This window comes from Toxotes jaculatrix, chromosome 1 (assembly GCF_017976425.1).
Source record: "Toxotes jaculatrix isolate fToxJac2 chromosome 1, fToxJac2.pri, whole genome shotgun sequence".
Classification (NCBI taxonomy): domain Eukaryota; kingdom Metazoa; phylum Chordata; class Actinopteri; family Toxotidae; genus Toxotes; species Toxotes jaculatrix.
Window position 1 is genome coordinate 20244967 of NC_054394.1, and position 18913 is coordinate 20263879.

The following is an 18913-nucleotide window of genomic DNA, read 5'->3' on the forward strand; positions in this document are numbered from 1 at the left end:
ACATCCATGGCTAGATCTGTAGCTCAGTTACTCTACCCCTGCTCTGGAAGAAAAAAATTGGGATTATGTACAAAAAGGGTTATGATTCTTACAGAGAATGCCAACAATGTGGACATAAACACCCTCAAACACACCTAAAGGCATGGCACGGTCTATTTATATAGCACCATTTGTTCACAAGGTAATTCGTAGTGCTTTACAGATTACATTAAAATCATAGAATAAAAACAAATCATAATCAGATAATAATAATAATAATCAATAGGTGACACTCTGCATCTTCACCGGTTTAACTTCAACTCAAATGTGCTTCATTCAAATCATTAAAAATGTCATTTTCCAAATACTCACACCTATTATTTTAACAAGATCATATGTGTGGCATATATCATATCTGATCATTGATGAGATAATTGAACACTGGGCTTTGTTTCATGGAAATAACCCTTAATACAGCCATTAAAAACTGGATTAAGAATTTTTAGGAAAAGAGTCTAAAACCCAGGATGGGAAAGGCAAGACTACCCCTATTTTGACGACAAGATGGTACATCCCAGTTTCTCCTCCTCTCCCTCTTATTCTCCTCCCTCCTGCTTTCAGTGTCCTCCATCTCTCCGCTTTCTCTCATTTTCTTATATTAAGGACATTCTGACTTCCAGAGACTGCTGTGGATCCTCCTCCATCTGATATTCTTGTAATCTCTACAGAGCTGTTGGAGAGGTATGTACTATCCATATTTCCTCTCATCACATCGCTGTAGGATTTAATAGCAGGCATTTTTGCAAAGATCTGTCCAGCGCACATTCTGTAAGGTGCAAGCTGCTATCATGTATTCATTCAGTTTCAGCAGTATTTATTCCTCTTCATTCTTTTCCCTCATTTGCATTTTCCCCTATTTCCTCTATCGCAGTCACTGTGGTCCTTATTTCTCTCCTCCATCTTGTCCTCCATTTATAGCACAAATGACTCATGCAGTTTTAAAGTGGGAGAACAGAGAGCAAAACAGGGGAAGAGATTAAATCTTTCTGTTATTTCATATGGATTGAGCTCTTGTCCGGGTCAAAGAAATAAAGATTCAGTCCTTGACTGTGAATTGGCTCTACAGCTGCAGTACCAGTCTCCCTTCCTCCATTACAAAACTAATAGATTGTCCCTTGAAAAAGCTTTACACAGGAAGCTGCCGTAACATTATGTCTTCAGTGGAAGATTATGTCACAGCAGCTTTGACCAAAATAAACAATTCCCTGTCCTTTTGCGCATCAGAGTGTTCCTATGTCAATATCAATGTCATCTTTTTCCAAGGTCACATTTAGGCCCCACTGCCACATGACTGCTTCACTACTGTACAGTGAATACATGGATATTAAGTGCTCTCTCACATGTCAGTGTCTCTACACTCAACAGAGCAGATAACATGATGTCTGAGCCTAATTTAGAGGGATAATCTGGCTGTGTCGGTTTGCTGTTTTTCCTCAGTGAAGCAGCACAGAGCTGACCTTATAAAGACTACTCCTGATCAGACCACACCTCTGTCCCAGAGTCCATGGAAGCCAAAGCCAAGTCCGGGGCTCCAGTGCCCAAGGCAGCATCTAAAGCTGAGAAGAAGGAACCAGCAGCTCCACGGAAGCCTGACCCTGCACCTGCAGCCCCTGAGCCAGAGCATCCTCCGTCCCAGGATGGAGCAGCAGAAGCTGAAGCTGCAGCAGCAGGTGATGAGGCTGCGGCCTCTGGCACAGACTCTCTGGAACACCTGAAACCCTTTCTTATTGGTGGTGCCGTTATTGCTGCAGGAGCCATCTTGCTGGGAGTGTTGCTACTGGTGAGGAGAAATTAGAGAGTTATTGCTGATTGGTTCACAGACTACCATGGTACAGATGGGGGGTGGGGAGCCACTTTGCAAATTATGTTTTTTTTTTTGACCTGCTTTCACTCATAGTGAATCAAACCATTCAAGTTTTGATCAAGGTTGTATATGGAGCATAATTACACATAGCATATGCATGAAGTTGCTTCAAAATTGCATCTGAACTGTAATAATGTATTTCTTAAAAAAAAAAGAAAAACTCACACTGTAGTACTGCGCTAAAAAGCCAAAAATCTCTAAAGGTAGCTTATTCAACTGCTTTATCTTATTTAATCCAGTCTGCACAAATATTGACACAATCCTGCAATATTTGTACATTCTTGCAACGGAAATGCGCTTGGTTCACTTTGCTAAAAGATCATGAAAACCTGTATTCATAATGTTGAAACTTATAGATATTAATACTGGCTATCAGAGTTGTTCCCGGTTTTATTTTACTTTTAAATAAGACAGAGAGAATTTATTACCGGCCTGAAAACAGCTGGAAATATGCATTGTGACGTATTGCATACATTTTGACTAAATCAGTGCGTGACTGAATAGATTAAGTTTCTCTTTCGTCAGAGTATTGGGAGAGAGACACTGTGTCCCCGCATATCAAAAAAAAAAAGTCAAATAGAGAACAGCACAGCACAGCACGATTTAAAGCATCAACTTTTTCAGAGACAGAAAATATAAGCATGCAGTGGTTTAGGAAAGGCATGTTGGATATAAAACAAGTACAGTATGTGGCAGAGAAGAATAGTGGAGTCACTTCTTGCTGTAGAATAAGAAAGAGTTTTATTTTACTGTCAAAGGATGTCAGAAATCAATAACCTTTCATGTCTCAGACAATAGCCACAACCAAGCTGGTTCAATCTGTTTACATCTTACAGTAGATACTTAGCTGTAGCAGCCATTAGTCTTACAGGTTTGAAACCTGCTGCCAAAACATGGGAGTTTTTTCTATTTGTTTTTTTTTTTCTTCCGCTGTGCTCCCTTTATACAGCTTTAGGAAAAAAATCATTTGATATCAAACTTCATTGATAACAAAGTACAACTATCATGTAATGATAGCATCCTAGGTTGCTAATACAATGATAGTATAGAGTAGATGAACTGCTGTTATATAGTTTACTTGAAGGAAAAAAAATTGTCAGTCACAATTTTGTTGCTGCATACACTCGCCTGTATAATGTACACAATACTGTCCACTCACATATAAAGCTCATGGGGACGTCCCTGTTGCATAAGCAGAAGACAGTTCTTACACAATTCATAACTTAATTTCAGTTGTAGGGGAAAGGGGTGTGTACGAACACATAATGACCATACGAACATACCACATTCGCCACAATCAACACCCCAAACACATCCAAAAGATAGTATGCCAACACCAAAACAAACTTCACCTTACATTGTACATTACAGTGTACCAAAAAAAGAAAACTCCTATTTTCATAAATTCAACAGCGTATAAATGCAATAATTCAGATAGGATTCATCATTTAGCACATGTGCTGTAGCAAGTTAAATTACATAAATGATAATGTAATAATACTGTTGGTGATTCTGATCTTTGATGTTATTGATGGCAATGACGGTGATGTTACAGATGATGATGATGGTAATGATGTTCTTAATGGAGGCTGTGATTATGATGATGGTTATGATATATTTTTGATATATTTCTAACATATTTTCCTTATGCACATTCCCCTCTGCCCCCAAACTCCTAAATGTAAAAAAGAAAGGGTTGTAATCCAACCTTTATTAAAAGCAGTGAACCAGCCCAAGTGAGTATTTCTTTTATAACAGCTGCCCTATTTCTTTCAAGCTATTCAGAATTGGTGATCATATTTGCAGATAGAGCTTCAGCTCTATGAATTAATGGTTAAAGTGTGTTTTTGTTATCATACATTTTGTATGTATGTATATCATACAGTTTGTGTAATGAATTCATAGTGTCAGACAATAAGGATATATGTCTCAATCGTAAGGTTATCCCACTAAATCTTCATTTTATTTGTGCCTAAATACATTTTATTGTGTATTCTCTGTTTTATGTTGAATGCTTTGATGACAATCTTTAGAATATTTAGATTTTAATTTCAGTAAAAAATTTTGCTGCACCAGTATGGGCCTTAAATGATTCTATAAGCTTTGGAGATACAGGAACAAAAAAGAACAGTCGTCAAAAGTGTTTTATCTTTTAATATATTGACAGACAATTTGGAGATTCTGGCTGTCCACTGTCAGATTGAGTCTTTCATGTTCATGAACACTGAAGCAACATAGCAACATAGGTTGAGTATACTTTATATACTCAGGGTGTGAACTACTGTATTTAATTATCTTTGACAACAAAGTTTATGGTTCAACTGTAAAATATCTTGCAGTGGTCAGTACATGTCTTTAGTCACTCTTTAATAACCCATCTGAAGGATACTTACTGAAAATATTTACATGCTTGTGTAAAGAAAAAAAAGATTGATCGATGTGTATTGTTATGCAGTTGTTTTTTACTCACAATGATCAATATGTATAACGTCCTACAAAAGCCCTTATCGATCAGCTTTCTGTTCAGGCTGTAGAGTTGATGGCTGATTACACCTCTATTCAGTTGGAAGCTATGTAAACTATTGCTGATGTTGAGGTCACAAAAAAAAGACAAAAAGTCATAAGGATATAGACCCGACCAGGTAAAAAAAAAAACTCAAGCCAGTCTGAGAGATGTTAATTAAGCATGCACAGTCTGTACTGTACACAGTCTTACAGTTCTGATGTCTGCTCAGCCAAAAACAAGAGGAAACAGAAAGGCACAGAATGTTAGAATGGTTTGTTGTGGGCTATTTGCAGTTTGTCATTCTACATAGTTACAATGGTGCAGCTTATGGCAAATAATGAATTCATAATTAAATTTTTTAAACAAATGCAGTCTAATACAACAGCCCTACAACAAAATCCTACCGTCATGTGGATTGTTAGGTCTGTCAATGTAATCATTTTTATTCAAACTGTGTCAGCTGTTATGATCATTTTGGAGGGTGCAGTTTGTTGTGCTGCTGTAATGTATTGCGTTATATTGCAAGATATTTCTAATACTTTGTCCATCCCATTTATATCAGTGAGGGTATGCTGCATCTATTAAACTGTCCAAGTTTATCAGTAAAGACCTGTGGAAGTTGTGCTTTTATTTTGGAGGACGTGGGCCGGAAGTTCTCTCATTGTTGTTGCAGAAGGAGCGAACTAGGAAAGCCGCCATCACTTTCTCGTAGTTTCTCTCAAAATAGCATTATATATAAACTTTAGGTTAACTGGACTGGTGACGGTGAGTAGACATAATCTGACATAGTTAGACTTTGTGTTTTGACAGGAAAATAACTAACATGTCAACTCGTGGGCGCACGGTACTAGCGGCTAACGTTAGCTAACAGCTTACTGTTTTGCTAATCGCGTGGCTATAGTCTATTAACGAGCTCAAACCATGGTTCTCCGCACCTTTAGGTACAGAGGATACGAAACTAAAGACTTAACAAAAATCATTAGTGTTGTTCGCAGACCGCCTTAACAAATCCATATGTTACTAACAATGGTACTTGTATGAAAATGAAATGCTTTCGGTTACATTAACAAGTCAATTGATGCTAGGTAGATAGTTACCTGGCTAGCGTAACATTTTATACTCAGGTATTGATGTTAACTGGATGATGTTGTCTCCAGGTGTCCTACAATGATTATCCCTGTCCGGTGCTTCACGTGTGGGAAGATCGTGGGTAACAAGTGGGAGGCATACCTCGGCCTACTCCAAGCCGAGTATACTGAAGGGTAAGCTACCTTGCTGCTGGTTTCTGTCACTGCACTACACTTCAAGATTTTGTTATGTTAGTAGTTAGAGTTCCTCACAGTGTGTCAGTTAAAACGCGAATAAGACTCAAGCCAGAATCAAGACAATGTGCACATGCCTCTTTGCAGGGGAGCAGCTGTGGCATAAGAATTATGTGGAAGCAGTCAAGTACACTACACATCGAAACCTTTTAACCTATTCAGTTGTCTACAATCAGACACCGGATGCAATGATGGAATGAATAATAGGAATTACCTGAGGCCATTAAGGCTGCTACCCTCACTATTGTATGCAGTAATGTCCATGTACTTTACTTATTCATTCTGTGATCTGTATGCCATGCATTAGGACTGACTTTATCTCTTGTCTCCCTTTTAAGTGATGCCCTTGATGCCCTGGGCTTGAAGAGATACTGTTGTCGGAGGATGCTCCTTTCTCACGTGGATCTTATTGAGAAATTGTTGAATTATGCTCCGCTGGAGAAGTGATTTGAACTGGCAACCTTCAAGAACTGCATGGACTTTGTGGGGCTGTGGCATGGACAGATTGATGTTATGTTGATGTGCGACAACAAATGCCGACCGCATTGAAGACTTCTGAAACATTCATTTGTGCACCTATTTGATGATGCATTTTTTTTTTCTAAATAAACCTGTTAAATGACATTGTTACCTGTATTACTGGTTTATGTTGTTACATTCATCTTTCTACATAAACTATAAGGTGAAAATGAGCTCTCACAATTGTGGTCTACCAGGCCTTAGGAAAACTGGGTTAATCAAATATTGTTTTGCAGTCCACATGAATCACTGTATCGATCAATAGAAATTAAAGTATGTAGACACTTAGGTGTTTTGACTGCTTCAAGTTCAAATTCTGTTTTAATGTCTTGCTGGTATATGCACATACAAATATAGGAAACATAATTACTAGATTATCTTTGTGGTCTTCAGTGAGCACATGTGATTATGACCTAAATGCATGAGGAAATAAAACAGTGGAATTATATTTTCAGGAAATGTTCTTTAATTTGTAGATTTAATACAAAAGAAAGTGATGAAAACATTACACCGTATTACATAAGTTGTTAAGAAGCGTTACTGTGCATGCAAGAATTGGACTCTTATGCCCAAGCAACAAATCTACAGCCACATTTTTTTCTTAAGACGGGAAAAAAAAAGTCCCAGTATGTACAGACGACTGGAGAACAAAAAAGTACACTTTATACTTTTGGAGATACATCTTCAGTCTCACCTTAGATTTGTCCAGATTTACACAACTTGATGCAGAGACAAAAAGTCCTATCTTCGCTCTGCTTCACACTGACTCGAGCAGTCTGTGGAGAAAAGAAGTATACTTTTCACAGCCACATTTATACAAATATGCATTGTAGATTCTGAAAGGATGTGTTTATTGTCCTTAGAGCTACAGTATTAGTGGTATTATATACCAAAAACTATTATTCATAAAACTACAGAAGAGTCTGAGGTGTTTCATACAGAGCTATAAACCTTTGTATTGACTGAACAGTGTTCTTACATATATCTCTCTTAAAGTTCTGTATGTGTTCCACTTCACTATATTATATTACCTATGCTATCAAATTATAGCCATTCTAGATCTATTCATAGAAACATACTGGGAAGATGAAAAATGGGATGATGATGATGCATTAAGTGACATCATTGTACAGTAAGAACTTTGTACTAAAAATAACTGACCTTCACTTATTGAAACGTAATCTGTCAAAAAGGTTCTGAGTGTGCTGCAAGACTGCAAGATTAACCGTTTTTAAAATTCTTACCAGTCATATTCCACTGACTGATCATTTTCTGCCTTACCGACATAGATAAAATACAAAACCAGTTTTATGATGTGTTTGTTGAAACTTTTTATGTACATAAAACTTAGTTTTTTGAAAAGGTAGCGATAATAAAACACAGGAAATAATAAAACGGTGAAAAAGTATAAGTATATAAATTTAAGTATTTAGAGGGAAGCTCACAAAATTAGCGGTATCGGTCTCTGTGATCTCTGTGCCTTTCCCGTTCCCGTGAGCGCTCCTTGTCTCTCTCCCCACTCCAGGAACGTTCTCTGTGCCTTCGAGACATTCCCGCGCCTTCCCAGCCGAAGGAATCTTCTCGGTCCCGTTCTCTATCACGGTCTCGGTCCCTGTCGCGACCCCTGTCGCGGTCTCTTTCTTTGTCCCCAGAACGACTGCTACTCCTGCACAGAAATATTTGAGTGATCCAGACTGATTAGGAAGCTTATAACGGTTCCATCCTCAGCTTCAGTTTCTGTATGGACAGCAAGATGCATCATGTCTGAGAGTCCTGAGGCATAATCATACAAACCTGTAGCCATAGTTCCCCTGGATAGAGACTAGGCAGTCTTTGAGTGAGGTGACCAGGGCTTGACAGCGTTCATCTCTATAGACTCTGGACTGCTTAATGATGGCAATGGCAGTTAACAGGGTCTCCATGGCCACCCGCAAGTCTCCTGCATTAGCAATTGAAGACAATAGATATTAAAGACATTTGCTTTAAAGTAGTTAAGCACTTCAAAGCTCCTAGGATTACACTTGATAAAAAAGTTTTTAAAATGGATGACATTTACCTCCACGTTCAGTAAAGTTAGGTAAAAAACTTTCAAGCACTCAGTTCAATTTGGGCATAAGGGCACTGGATTTGCATCAGGCACATTCTGCTACTAAATACGGTTTCTTGCCAGCTGTTAGTTTTGCTTAAGCACACTGCTCATATGAACACACCCAGCAGTGAGTAACACCAGAGTCTGATATAAAGGTGAAAAGCATTTCAAACATCTACATCTCCTACAACACGAACATCCAGGAAAAAAAAATTGACTAAGCTACAGTGACTTTTCATATTAATTTAAATTCCAACAGAAATTCTTCATTTGCATATACCTGCTACAGTCTTGGTCAAAATCCTGTTTGCTCATTTTTTAGACATGTCTAGGATTTACAAAGTTACACACCTGTCTAAATTAAGTCCAAGGAACTCTTTGTGGACACGACTGTGTCAAAGCACAGATCAAGGAAAGGCATGTTTATACACTGCTGAAGGTTCCCAGGAACACACTGTGCTCCAGAGTTCACGTAAAACCATCTCTGCAACAACTCATCAGTCATGTCTTTGTGGTCTAAAGGCTCAGTGGAGGTCACTCAAGAATAAAACACACACAAACAAATACAACGAGGCTCCTTGAAGAAAGCTGCACCAGAACACACATACAATTGTATGAGAACTGAACTCAATGAAGTGTCTAGGTACTTATGCAAATGACATGCGATATTCACAGTACAGTGTTTTATCAATAGTAAATTCAAAAAAGGGAAATAAAAAAAAGAAGAAACCCAGCTTTGTTATTATGAATGAAATGTGCTTAAAATAGTCATTTTTTCCATCTAGTCATAAGTAGGGACCAGTCCTTTCCCCACATGGCTTATTAAGTTCCGTGTTCTTTATTTCACTTGACAGAATCTGATTGGCTATACTTGCCAGTTGTTGCTCCAGATACAGCCTTGGAGATAGCACTGCTGGCAACAGCTCTATTTCTGCTCATTAGTTCTTCAAAATCTCCATCTGTACTTTGAGGTGTGTGTCTGAAAAATAAACAGATTGTTGTCATACTGACAGACTGTTATATAATTATTTAACCACCAACACGAGTTACGACTAAAAATAACTCTTATGATAACTGCCATGCTTTGTTTTTTTCATCATTTCTACCCTCAGTATGTTCTGGTTGCTTTATTATATGCACATATTCTGGATCCTGGTTTTTTGCCACTTTAAAGTAAATCCACTTTCCACAACAATATTATTAAACTTGGATAAAAAAACATACAAACAAACAAAAAAATACACATTACCATTACTATTATTTATAGTTTGCAATAGCTAAAAATTTAAATTAGTACGTTTTCTTACTTTTGTTGGCTGTAAGCTTTGCTGCTGTGCCCGTCTTGTGCCTGGCTGAAGAATGCAGGGTTTATATGTAGACTAGGAGATGGTTGGCTAGAAACATGACCTGGATGAGGAGGGAATAAATTTGGAGGCAGCGGTGGAGGGATGTTTGGAGGCATATGTGGAAAGGGAGGAGGTGGCTGACTAAGGAAAGGGCTGGGTAATGAGGGAAACCTGTTTGCAAATGGATGTGATGGAAAAAGTGGAGGTATAGGGGGAGGGCTGGGCTCCTGCGATAATAACGAGGGAATCTTGTCTGAAGAATCAGAGTCCTTGGAATCTTTAGAATTAACACGTAGGGGTATACCTGTAGAGAACACATTGTTTTTTACCAAAGATGACAGTTATACTGACATTTTACAATATAATGTAAATTCAGTGGTGTTTTCTTAAGATTGTGTTGCTCTTACGTTTATTTGCTACGTCCTCAAACACAGTGAGGTTCTGGCGAGTGGCAAAGCGACAGTCAATCCTTTCCCCATTGAGTTCACATTGGGGTATTTTTTCCAACAACACTTTTAATGACTCTTCTGAGGTCACCACCACTTCTGCGTAGCTGTATCACAGAGTAGAGGAAACAGCACATGTATGACTACCAAGGAAAATGCTTTTTACTTTTTGATTCATTTCTTTACATTTTACAAACACAAAATCTGCAACCTCTCACCCTCTTGACTGGCCATTAACTCTGTTCTCAGCAAATTTAATTTCTTTGATGTCCTTCACACCCAACGTTTGAGCCATGCATGTGAGGTCCTTGTCAGATGTCCACTGCAAGTATCATCAGGTTTGGGCAGAGAGGATGAGAAAATGAGAGCAGGGCACAAAGTTACTTGTGATCTTGATGAACAGTAAGACTGTGGAGGAAACAGAAATTTTATTGCTTCAGGAAAATAACATTTTGAGCTGATGAAGAGTCGAACCTTATTAAAAAAAAAAGCAGAAATTTTGAGGGAACCATTAATAGTGCTGTGAGTCCTTAGAACACAGAAAGTTACAGTTATTGTTTTTTTTGTGGACTAATCAAATAGATGTATGTGTAACTAAAGCTACCTGTTCAAAAAACCGTCTTCTTACCTCACGCTGCCCTTTGTGGAGAGTTTAGGCAAAACTCAAAGCTGTAGTGAATCTATGTAAAACATCACTTTGTCCATAAATTAATCGGATTTTTCTTGTACCAAGCATTTGCACACTTCTTAGACTGAATTAGTTTTGTCAAGGTTTTTCTGATAAACTGACAACTGAATGTGTGTTGCCTCTTCTGCCCATTAGAAACGATGGATGGTGTAGAAGAGACATCCAAAGATATGCTGAAAAATGTCTGTTGTGAAAACTGATAACTACAACAATACCAACTGTATAAACAAATGCCAAGTGTGCTGGAAAGTTTTATTTGACTTGGCATTATACTGCAGTTCTTGAAATGAGACAACTCTACACTGACATGAAAATTATGAAATGAAAATAAATGTTTTTTCTTCCTTTTGTCAAATCCATCTGCTTATGATGCATCTCAGTGTTGCTCATTTTAAGTTTTCAAAATAGGATACAGAGGAACTTATTCCTCTGTTCTGTAAGCCCACGTGAACAAAACAACAGAAATGGTACTGGACAATACAAGTAAAATGTGATCAACATTAATGCAAAGCGAGCGTTACTCACCCAGGGGAAATTTCCAATATATAACGACAGTTTCCTGAGTGAATTTACTCCTTTCTGGGTTTTCTCTGCTGTTAATTTAGCCTCCTCTTTAGCTGGTGTCTCTTCAGGAGGGGCCACATTGGTAGTAACTTTCTTGTCCCGATCAACTGAGCCAGTCAGAACAGCATCAAATAGTTCATTTGCTTCAGCAATTCTGTCCAAATCCTGTGCGGGACAGAAAATAATAAAGTAATCTTACATGCTGTCATCTCAATGTGCAGAGCATCAATGAACAAAACACTGCCAAAAGAAATACAAATCCTAGGGCTCAGCTGCAGGAAGTATGAACTGGCAGGGGATCATTCCCATATTTTCTGAGACTGGCCTTTACTACGGACATTTTGGATGAACATAAAGAATGAATGAATGGATGAATAAATAAACATATAAAAAAAGAATACTGACATCCCAACCAGTGTGTTTTCTGTGTGGTAAACAGCACATGACAAAGAGAAGATTTATAATATACATACTAATAGCCTGATTACTGGATGATACTCTGGTGAGTACCTCATTTCGGAGGCTGCAATTTGTGGTGCTGTTGAAATGCAAAGTGTTATGTTGACAGGTGTTCCTATTATTTTGTCCACCCCATTTCAAATCAGTGAGGGTAGACTAAACAGCAGACACACCTCTTTGTATAATGCAATGCAGTTCAACAACAGCATCCTCCAAGACTGTCATGCAGTTGACTCAGCACCTGTCTAAAACTATTTCAACGCAAACTGTACATTTTAAGCTCCGTGAAGGTAGGACTTATTCCAAGACCTTTGCATTAGACTGCATTTGTTTCAGCTAGGTGTTTCAAATAATTTAACAACTAGGTTTATTACAACACAACTTTAAATGAAGATCGACTGCAGCGATATTGTACCTGAGGGTATGAATAACTGAATGAGGGGACGCAGACTGTAGTTTTATTGCGATTGCTTGCTTACTTTCTAACTCTGTGACCAGTGTCAAGAGTTGTGTAATGCACATGTATCTTCATTTTCTTTGTGAAAAATAAAGTTTAAAAAAAAAAGAAGATGATGATGGCCCACATACAAAAAAAGACTGAAACTCTGAGAAACATCTGAGATCAGTTCTCACAGGTGTCTGCTGAAAAGCGAGGTCAGCACCGTTGTGCTGCTCTCACTGGCGCGTTACCTCGATGAAGAATATAAACATCAGACTCACCTCCTCGTTTTTATTTAAATCGCTGTAGATGTCTATGAAATCCTTGGAGGTACTTGGTCCGGCTGCAGTTCCCGCAGCAGCCATCCCGTGGGCCAAAGATGATCCAGTTGATGGCACTGCAGCTAGTCTAGTTTTGTTTGTTTTCAGAGTAATTCCCACATACACACCCAACTGTAAATTACCGGCGCACACGGACGAAAGGTGCACCGTCGCTTTTCTGTAATTGTTATCGTTATGCCTTGTTTCTACCGTTAGCTAACGCTCCGCTCGAATTCGCAAAACATTACACTGTGAAACAAAATATGACCACAAACCGAGAATGCGACAAGCGCACATAAGTTTAGAAATGATGTTTTAATTGTCACTTTGAAAATACATGCACGTTAATACGTGTATGAGTGCACATACAAGTAGTTTCTAACCAGTGTTTGTTCTCTCTGTGATCAGCTAATGCTCATATTGCTAATCTTACGTACACGCCTGCGCGTCAAGACGACTGGACCGGTTGACAACAACAATCAACATTTGGTTCCTAACGTCGAGCTCCTTTAGATTCTGATGCTAAAGCGGATGGGTTTAGTCGTTATATTGGTTATATTAGATGACTGAAAATACACAAGTTAAATAAAAACCCTTAAGTATATCACACTGACGCCAGTTCTTATATTATGTGGCTAAACTTTGCAGTTAACTTAGCAACATGGCGTGACGGTGTGCGCCGCGTCCATTCGTCCCCTGGTTAGTTTCCCCTGAGGTGAACGCTGCTTGTGTAATTTCTCTGTTGTGTGTCTGACATTCAGGCTTCAGTAAGACTTTCACGGCGGGGAAGCAGGTCGTCCACTAGTCTGTCAGCGTCGTCACAAAAGAGGTTTAAAATGCTGTCGTCTTTCGTCGCGAAAAGAGTGAGTTATCGAGTAAACGTTACATTTATTTGTAAATTTGCTGGCTGAAGTTTGTGTGCTGAAGCCGCCGTGTAACGATTTGAGCTCGTCGAGGACTTTTGAAAGATCTGAAGCTAAATTATTCAGTGTGATGTGATAACAAAGTGTAGCAACTATCTACTGGTGTTGTAAATAGCTATTGTTCATGGCAGCCTTTTGATAGTGTAGCAGTAAACGTTATGAGCCCAGGTGCGTGTGCTGCTGTAGGACAGTTGTACAACAGGGCAGCGTGTGGTAGATATTATGTAATTCCGCCTCTGCTTCTCTCTGTTTTTCTTTTTTCACTGTATTCATATTAAAACTTTGGCTAACTAAACACTTTGGGCTGCACTGATTAAAGGAAGAAGCAAAGGACTACAGTTAGGTTTGATTCTTATATCCGTTGTTACGCTGACAATCTTTAAACGTATCATAACCTTCAGGTTCCCTTTCTCACTTTATTCCACTGTGTTTTTGCATAGTCAACACGTCCAGGTCACAGACAGTCTCTGATGATAGGATGTACATGTTAGTTGTGTTTTTTCTTGGAAAGAAAGGTGGGTGGAAATAATACCAGAATAAACTCAAAGAAAGAAACAAAACAAACAAAAAACCAACAACAAAAAACTGTGGTCTTAATGCGCCTCACAGTTTGCGTTCTCAGACAATATACAGACTTATATCTAAAAGCCTAGATCAAGATAAATTGCAGTTAATTATTATTAATTATAAGGGTCAATTTTGTTAAAGTATAATATCTCAAACAAAAATTAGCTTTCATATATGCTATATATATGAGAGGTCATAGAATATGAATATATACACATACACATACTCATGCTCTTATATAAGGCCCCATTCAGACATGCACCTAGTTACATATATGGCAGTTTTACATGTTGATCTGATATTTGAATAAGCACGAGACATTTTAGGTTAAAGTCAGATGATCTTATAACTAGGGAAGTGTGGGAAAAATCAGATGTTGTGACAACAAAGGTAGACACTGCACGCCAGTTCAGGAACAGCACTACATTGATATGATATAATACAAGACAAGGAGCTGGTATTTGTTGAAACGTGTATTTTTTTTTTTTGTTGCTTGTCAGCTGGTGACAGGGGTGTGCCAGGCAGCATGGAGACCAGCAGTCGCAGGGCTGGTGTCATCTCGTGGTTACCGCGGAGACTCGCCGGATGACACCAGGAATGACCTGATTGAGATCCCTTTGCCTCCTTGGGAGGAGAAACTGGGAGAGCCCACTGACATCAAGAGACGCCGTCTTCTCTATGAGAGTCGCAAGAGGGGCATGTTGGAGAACTGCATATTGCTCAGGTTGTTAAACTGTACTGTTTTTGTCCCGTCTGTCTGTCATCTAGCCATAGTGGTGATTTTTCTTGTTGTTGTTCACATTTTTCTAGTCTGTCTTAAAATGATATTATTTTGCCTATAAGAACTCTTGTATCAAGACAGACTTGAAAAGGTGTGAACCTACACACAACGTTAGAGCAGGTGTGCAAGATTCTCGTGCTCCCATAGAAGATTTTCTTCACCCTGCTGCTCTTTATAATTTAAGTTCTGGGTGTGGAGTCCATTCAGCTGCAGCTCAGATAATCACCATCAACTATGACTCTCTGTTCAGTGAAAAGCCTCAGACTCAAATGAATTCTTCATCTCTCTCGTAGCCTGTTTGCACAGCGATACCTGAACACGATGAGTGAGAGCCAGCTGCAGCAGTATGACAGACTGATAAATGAACCGAGCAATGACTGGGACATCTACTACTGGGCAACAGGTGAGAGAACTGTGCTGCTTATTTGACAAGTTTCTCCTCAGACACGTGATGTTCCCTGTGCGGTGCAGCAGACAGAGCACATTAAAGTAAATCATAAGTTAGTGAGCTGGCTGCTGATAGACTCCCGTCGAGACGTTTCAGACACTGAGGGCAATTTGGATGCTCTCACTGCAAAACATTTGAATATTTAATGACACAAAAACATTTCAGCTTTGCAATATTAATGTTGATACAAATTGCAAATAACAAATATTTGCTTTGACTTGTTGTTTTGTGTGAACAGTGACAAATAATTCAGACAAACTCGGTTTTAATTCAGTCGGTAACACTACAAAATGTGGAAAACTCCAGTGGGCATAATAATAAGGCCTTGTTTTTGTGTGTGTGTGTGTGTTTTTTTTTTTAAACTGGTAATCATTCATGGCTGCTGATTCAGAAATAATGAAAAGCTCTGCTTACAAATTGATGTTGATTCTGTAGCTGCTTTTTTTTTACCCCCATCTCCTTTTGGCTTGGACTTCACCCTGGGAGCTCATTCGCTGTACCGAGATAACTTACCACTTTATTCTTTTAATTTTCTCTTAATTTGATTCAATTATGTGTTAGTCATTGTGCATAACAGCTGAAAAACAGAATCAGTGTGAGAACAGCATGAACACATCCACTTGGCAGCACCGCTCTGGAGAACCAAACAAAAACTGTTGCAGGCAGTCTGACTTCACTGAAACAAATAATAACCATGCTATTGCTAAGTGATTCACAGAGATGGTTTCCGTTTTGAAATGAATAAACAATGACATTCCAAGGTCACACACACAGACTCTTGTATGAGCCCTACACTGTTGGGCTAAGGCATAAGGAAGGCATTAAAGTTAGTGCGTGTGAGACACAAGAATCATGATTACAGCATGAAGCACAAACAAACATTCATGTGCATTTTATTTCTTGTAGTCAGCAGGAGTAAAATATCATGTGTGAATCAGCCAAACAAGGTGATGTCAGAGAGGCCCCCTCGTGCTCACATTGTTCTTCAGCCATCTGTCTCACAATTAATCTTCTTGCATAAAATAAAGAATCTGTAATCTCTCCCTTTTCCTTTTCCCCCCAATTAAGAGTTTGAAGAGGATGTTGGAAACTGAATATAATTAAACCTGATCTCTTTTTTGCTCACAGAAGCTCAGCCCACCCCTGATGTTTACCAAGGAGATGTCATGGATATGCTGAAGGAGTTCACAAAGAACCGCAACCATGAGCAGAGGTTGGATGCTCCCAGCTTGGAGTACCTGGAAAAGGAAAGCCAATGAAAACCTCCTCAAAGACTCATTTAAGGTGCGGCAGTGAGCGAACATCAGTGCCGTATACCTCCAGAAGCCAGCTGTGTTCCTCTAGCAACACACGGCAAAGTGTACAAAATATTGTGGAGTGCAAAATATTTGGAACACTTTACTATCTAGTATTGTCCTGTTTCTGCGAAATACTCGAGTCACAGCAGTTGGTCATTATAGCGAGAAGAAGATTCATGGAAGAAGGGAAGTTTGCGGATCGGACAAAAGCTGACCCCCAACACAATGTTAGGAATGTGTTATGAATATTTTGCTATCATTGTTTTGTAAATTTGTGATTTAAGACTGTAAATTAAAACTGCTCAGTGTGTGAGATGTATTCTGGAACAGCCAGCTTTAATTAATGGATACACGCTGGTCTGTACAATGATTTTACTGTGCCTGTGCCAGACATTATGAGTTATTTAATAAACCTCGGTCCTCTACTGATTTCTACTTATGTGTTTTCTTTGTGATGGTTATCTTTTCCACAGGATTGGATCACATGACTGGACGATGCCATGTTTGACAGTGTGAACCGTATTTGTTACATAATGCTGTTTGCTTCGCCTGCAGTGTCTTTTAACAGACACCAGATGGAAGCAGATCACTTTATTTTCAGTGACTGTCAAACCGAAGCACGTGCACATGATCTGCGTGTCTCTGAGGCAAATGTGTCGCCTGTAATCCACAAATATTTCACACACTTTATTTTTCATGCGGAATACAATGTGAAAATATCGGTCCACAGCTGTCACACTTATACAAATAGCCATCTGCTGAGAGCTGTTGTGCAGTGAGTTACAGATGATGAAAACTGAGATGAAAGCTGCCTGAAAAAGCAAAAATAAAACAAACAGAAAAATCACCTTACTGTTATTACATCACTGCATTTAACGATGAAGGTAATATTATCCACCTAAGTGTCAGTGTGTTTCTATTACAGCTTTAATGAAACAAAGCTTCACTGAAATTTTCTGTCAAGCCGAGTTTCCAAATAAACCGCATATATTTTTGCTCACAGCCATTTAAACAAGGTTATATTTATCTCCTCCACCACCGGATCGGTGTGTGTGAGTGCGTGTGCATGCGTGTGTGTGTTGACTATGGGGCTGATTTCTTGCCTGGCTGTGTGTCATGTCAGTTCAGTGGAACCTTGTACTGAGAGCAGAAGGGAAATGCCCTCTGGCCAGGAGATGTGCACAGAATCTCAAAACAAGACGACAAGCCTGCTTGTGTGCGCCCACAGAATTATAATGTACACATGGATATACGGCCGAGGTGTTACACAAGCAAGACATGAAACAAATGGGGATTTGTATGTTCTTTCTCATCATTTTGAAAGGAGAATATGTTGAGTTAGACTTCAGTTTTTATGTTGTCAGCTCGTCTTAAAATAGACTAAGGTGATGTCAGAAGGGTTCCCCTCTGTGTGTGCCTTGCTCCTCTGCCATCTGTCTCACCAAATATCCCAGTCAGTGGTGGAAAGTAACTAAGTGCATTCACTCAGGCACAATTAAGTACTTTGCTGGAGCATTTCCATATTCTTCTACTCCATTGCATTTCAGAGACAAATGTACTTTTTACTCTACATTTAATTTTTTACAGCCCATTTTTGACAGCTATAGCTAGTTAGTTTTAAGATTAAGATTTAACATAAATATACAATGCATCGCTAAAATTTAGACCACTGGTTCTTGTGACCCATTATAAAAACGCAGTGTCCACTTGGGGCCTTGTGTCACATTTCATACATCTGTGAGATGTTGCCAGTTCCACCAAAATGAGATTTATCCAATAAATTTCACAGGTGGTTTCAAAAATGTTCTCTTGCTTATTCAATATTTCTCGAAAAAGCAACCTTTACGGAAAAGTCCAAAAAAACAAAAACAAAAAAACAAAACAAAAAAAATTATAATTTTTTCCTTCTTTCTTCAACCGTTTATCATATCATTACCTCTCGGATTTATCCTGTGGAAGGGATCTGACCTCTAGGCTGGGAACAAGTGGACTAAAATGCCTCAATGTATAGTTAAGACTAGCTCCACCTCTTCCAACTACACCAGTACAATGCTGCTTCTACACTAATGAATCCATTTTAGCTATCTAACAATAATGTGTTTAATAATGTCATTTAATATACACTCTCCAGCCACTTTATTAGGTACACCTTGCAAAAAGAACTGACTTCTTTGTGTCGTAGATTCAACAAGGTGCTGGAAACATTCCTCAGAGATTTTGGTCCACATTGACATGATGGCATCATACAGTTGCTGCAGGAGCCCATTTGAGTACAGTGAACTCATTGTCATGTTC

The 18913-nt window shown here is 38.8% G+C and overlaps 3 protein-coding genes across 3 annotated transcripts; 2 read left to right on the forward strand and 1 right to left on the reverse strand.

Annotated features, from left to right (window-relative positions):
- Window positions 1–5048: 5048 nt before the first annotated feature.
- On the forward strand, window positions 5049–6355 carry polr2l (RNA polymerase II, I and III subunit L). Its single transcript, XM_041043408.1, has 3 exons — window positions 5049–5174; window positions 5567–5671; window positions 6070–6355. The coding sequence occupies exons 2-3, from the start codon at window positions 5577–5579 to the stop codon at window positions 6176–6178; spliced, it is 204 nt and encodes a 67-aa protein (XP_040899342.1). The 5' UTR covers window positions 5049–5174; window positions 5567–5576; the 3' UTR covers window positions 6179–6355.
- Window positions 6356–6686: 331 nt separating this feature from the next.
- Window positions 6687–13029, reverse strand: LOC121185352 (cleavage and polyadenylation specificity factor subunit 7-like). The gene is made up of 9 exons (XM_041043398.1): window positions 12563–13029; window positions 11345–11548; window positions 10350–10453; window positions 10093–10238; window positions 9647–9989; window positions 9215–9318; window positions 8045–8189; window positions 7696–7916; window positions 6687–7026 (listed from the first exon to the last, which is right to left on the reverse strand). Exons 1-8 carry the CDS (start codon window positions 12644–12646, stop codon window positions 7700–7702), a joined length of 1347 nt encoding a protein of 448 aa, XP_040899332.1. The 5' UTR covers window positions 12647–13029; the 3' UTR covers window positions 6687–7026; window positions 7696–7699.
- Window positions 13030–13310: 281 nt separating this feature from the next.
- sdhaf2 (succinate dehydrogenase complex assembly factor 2) lies at window positions 13311–17047 on the forward strand. Its single transcript, XM_041036780.1, has 4 exons — window positions 13311–13464; window positions 14592–14815; window positions 15166–15275; window positions 16449–17047. The coding sequence occupies exons 1-4, from the start codon at window positions 13438–13440 to the stop codon at window positions 16577–16579; spliced, it is 492 nt and encodes a 163-aa protein (XP_040892714.1). The 5' UTR covers window positions 13311–13437; the 3' UTR covers window positions 16580–17047.
- The last annotated feature ends 1866 nt before the right edge of the window (window positions 17048–18913 follow it).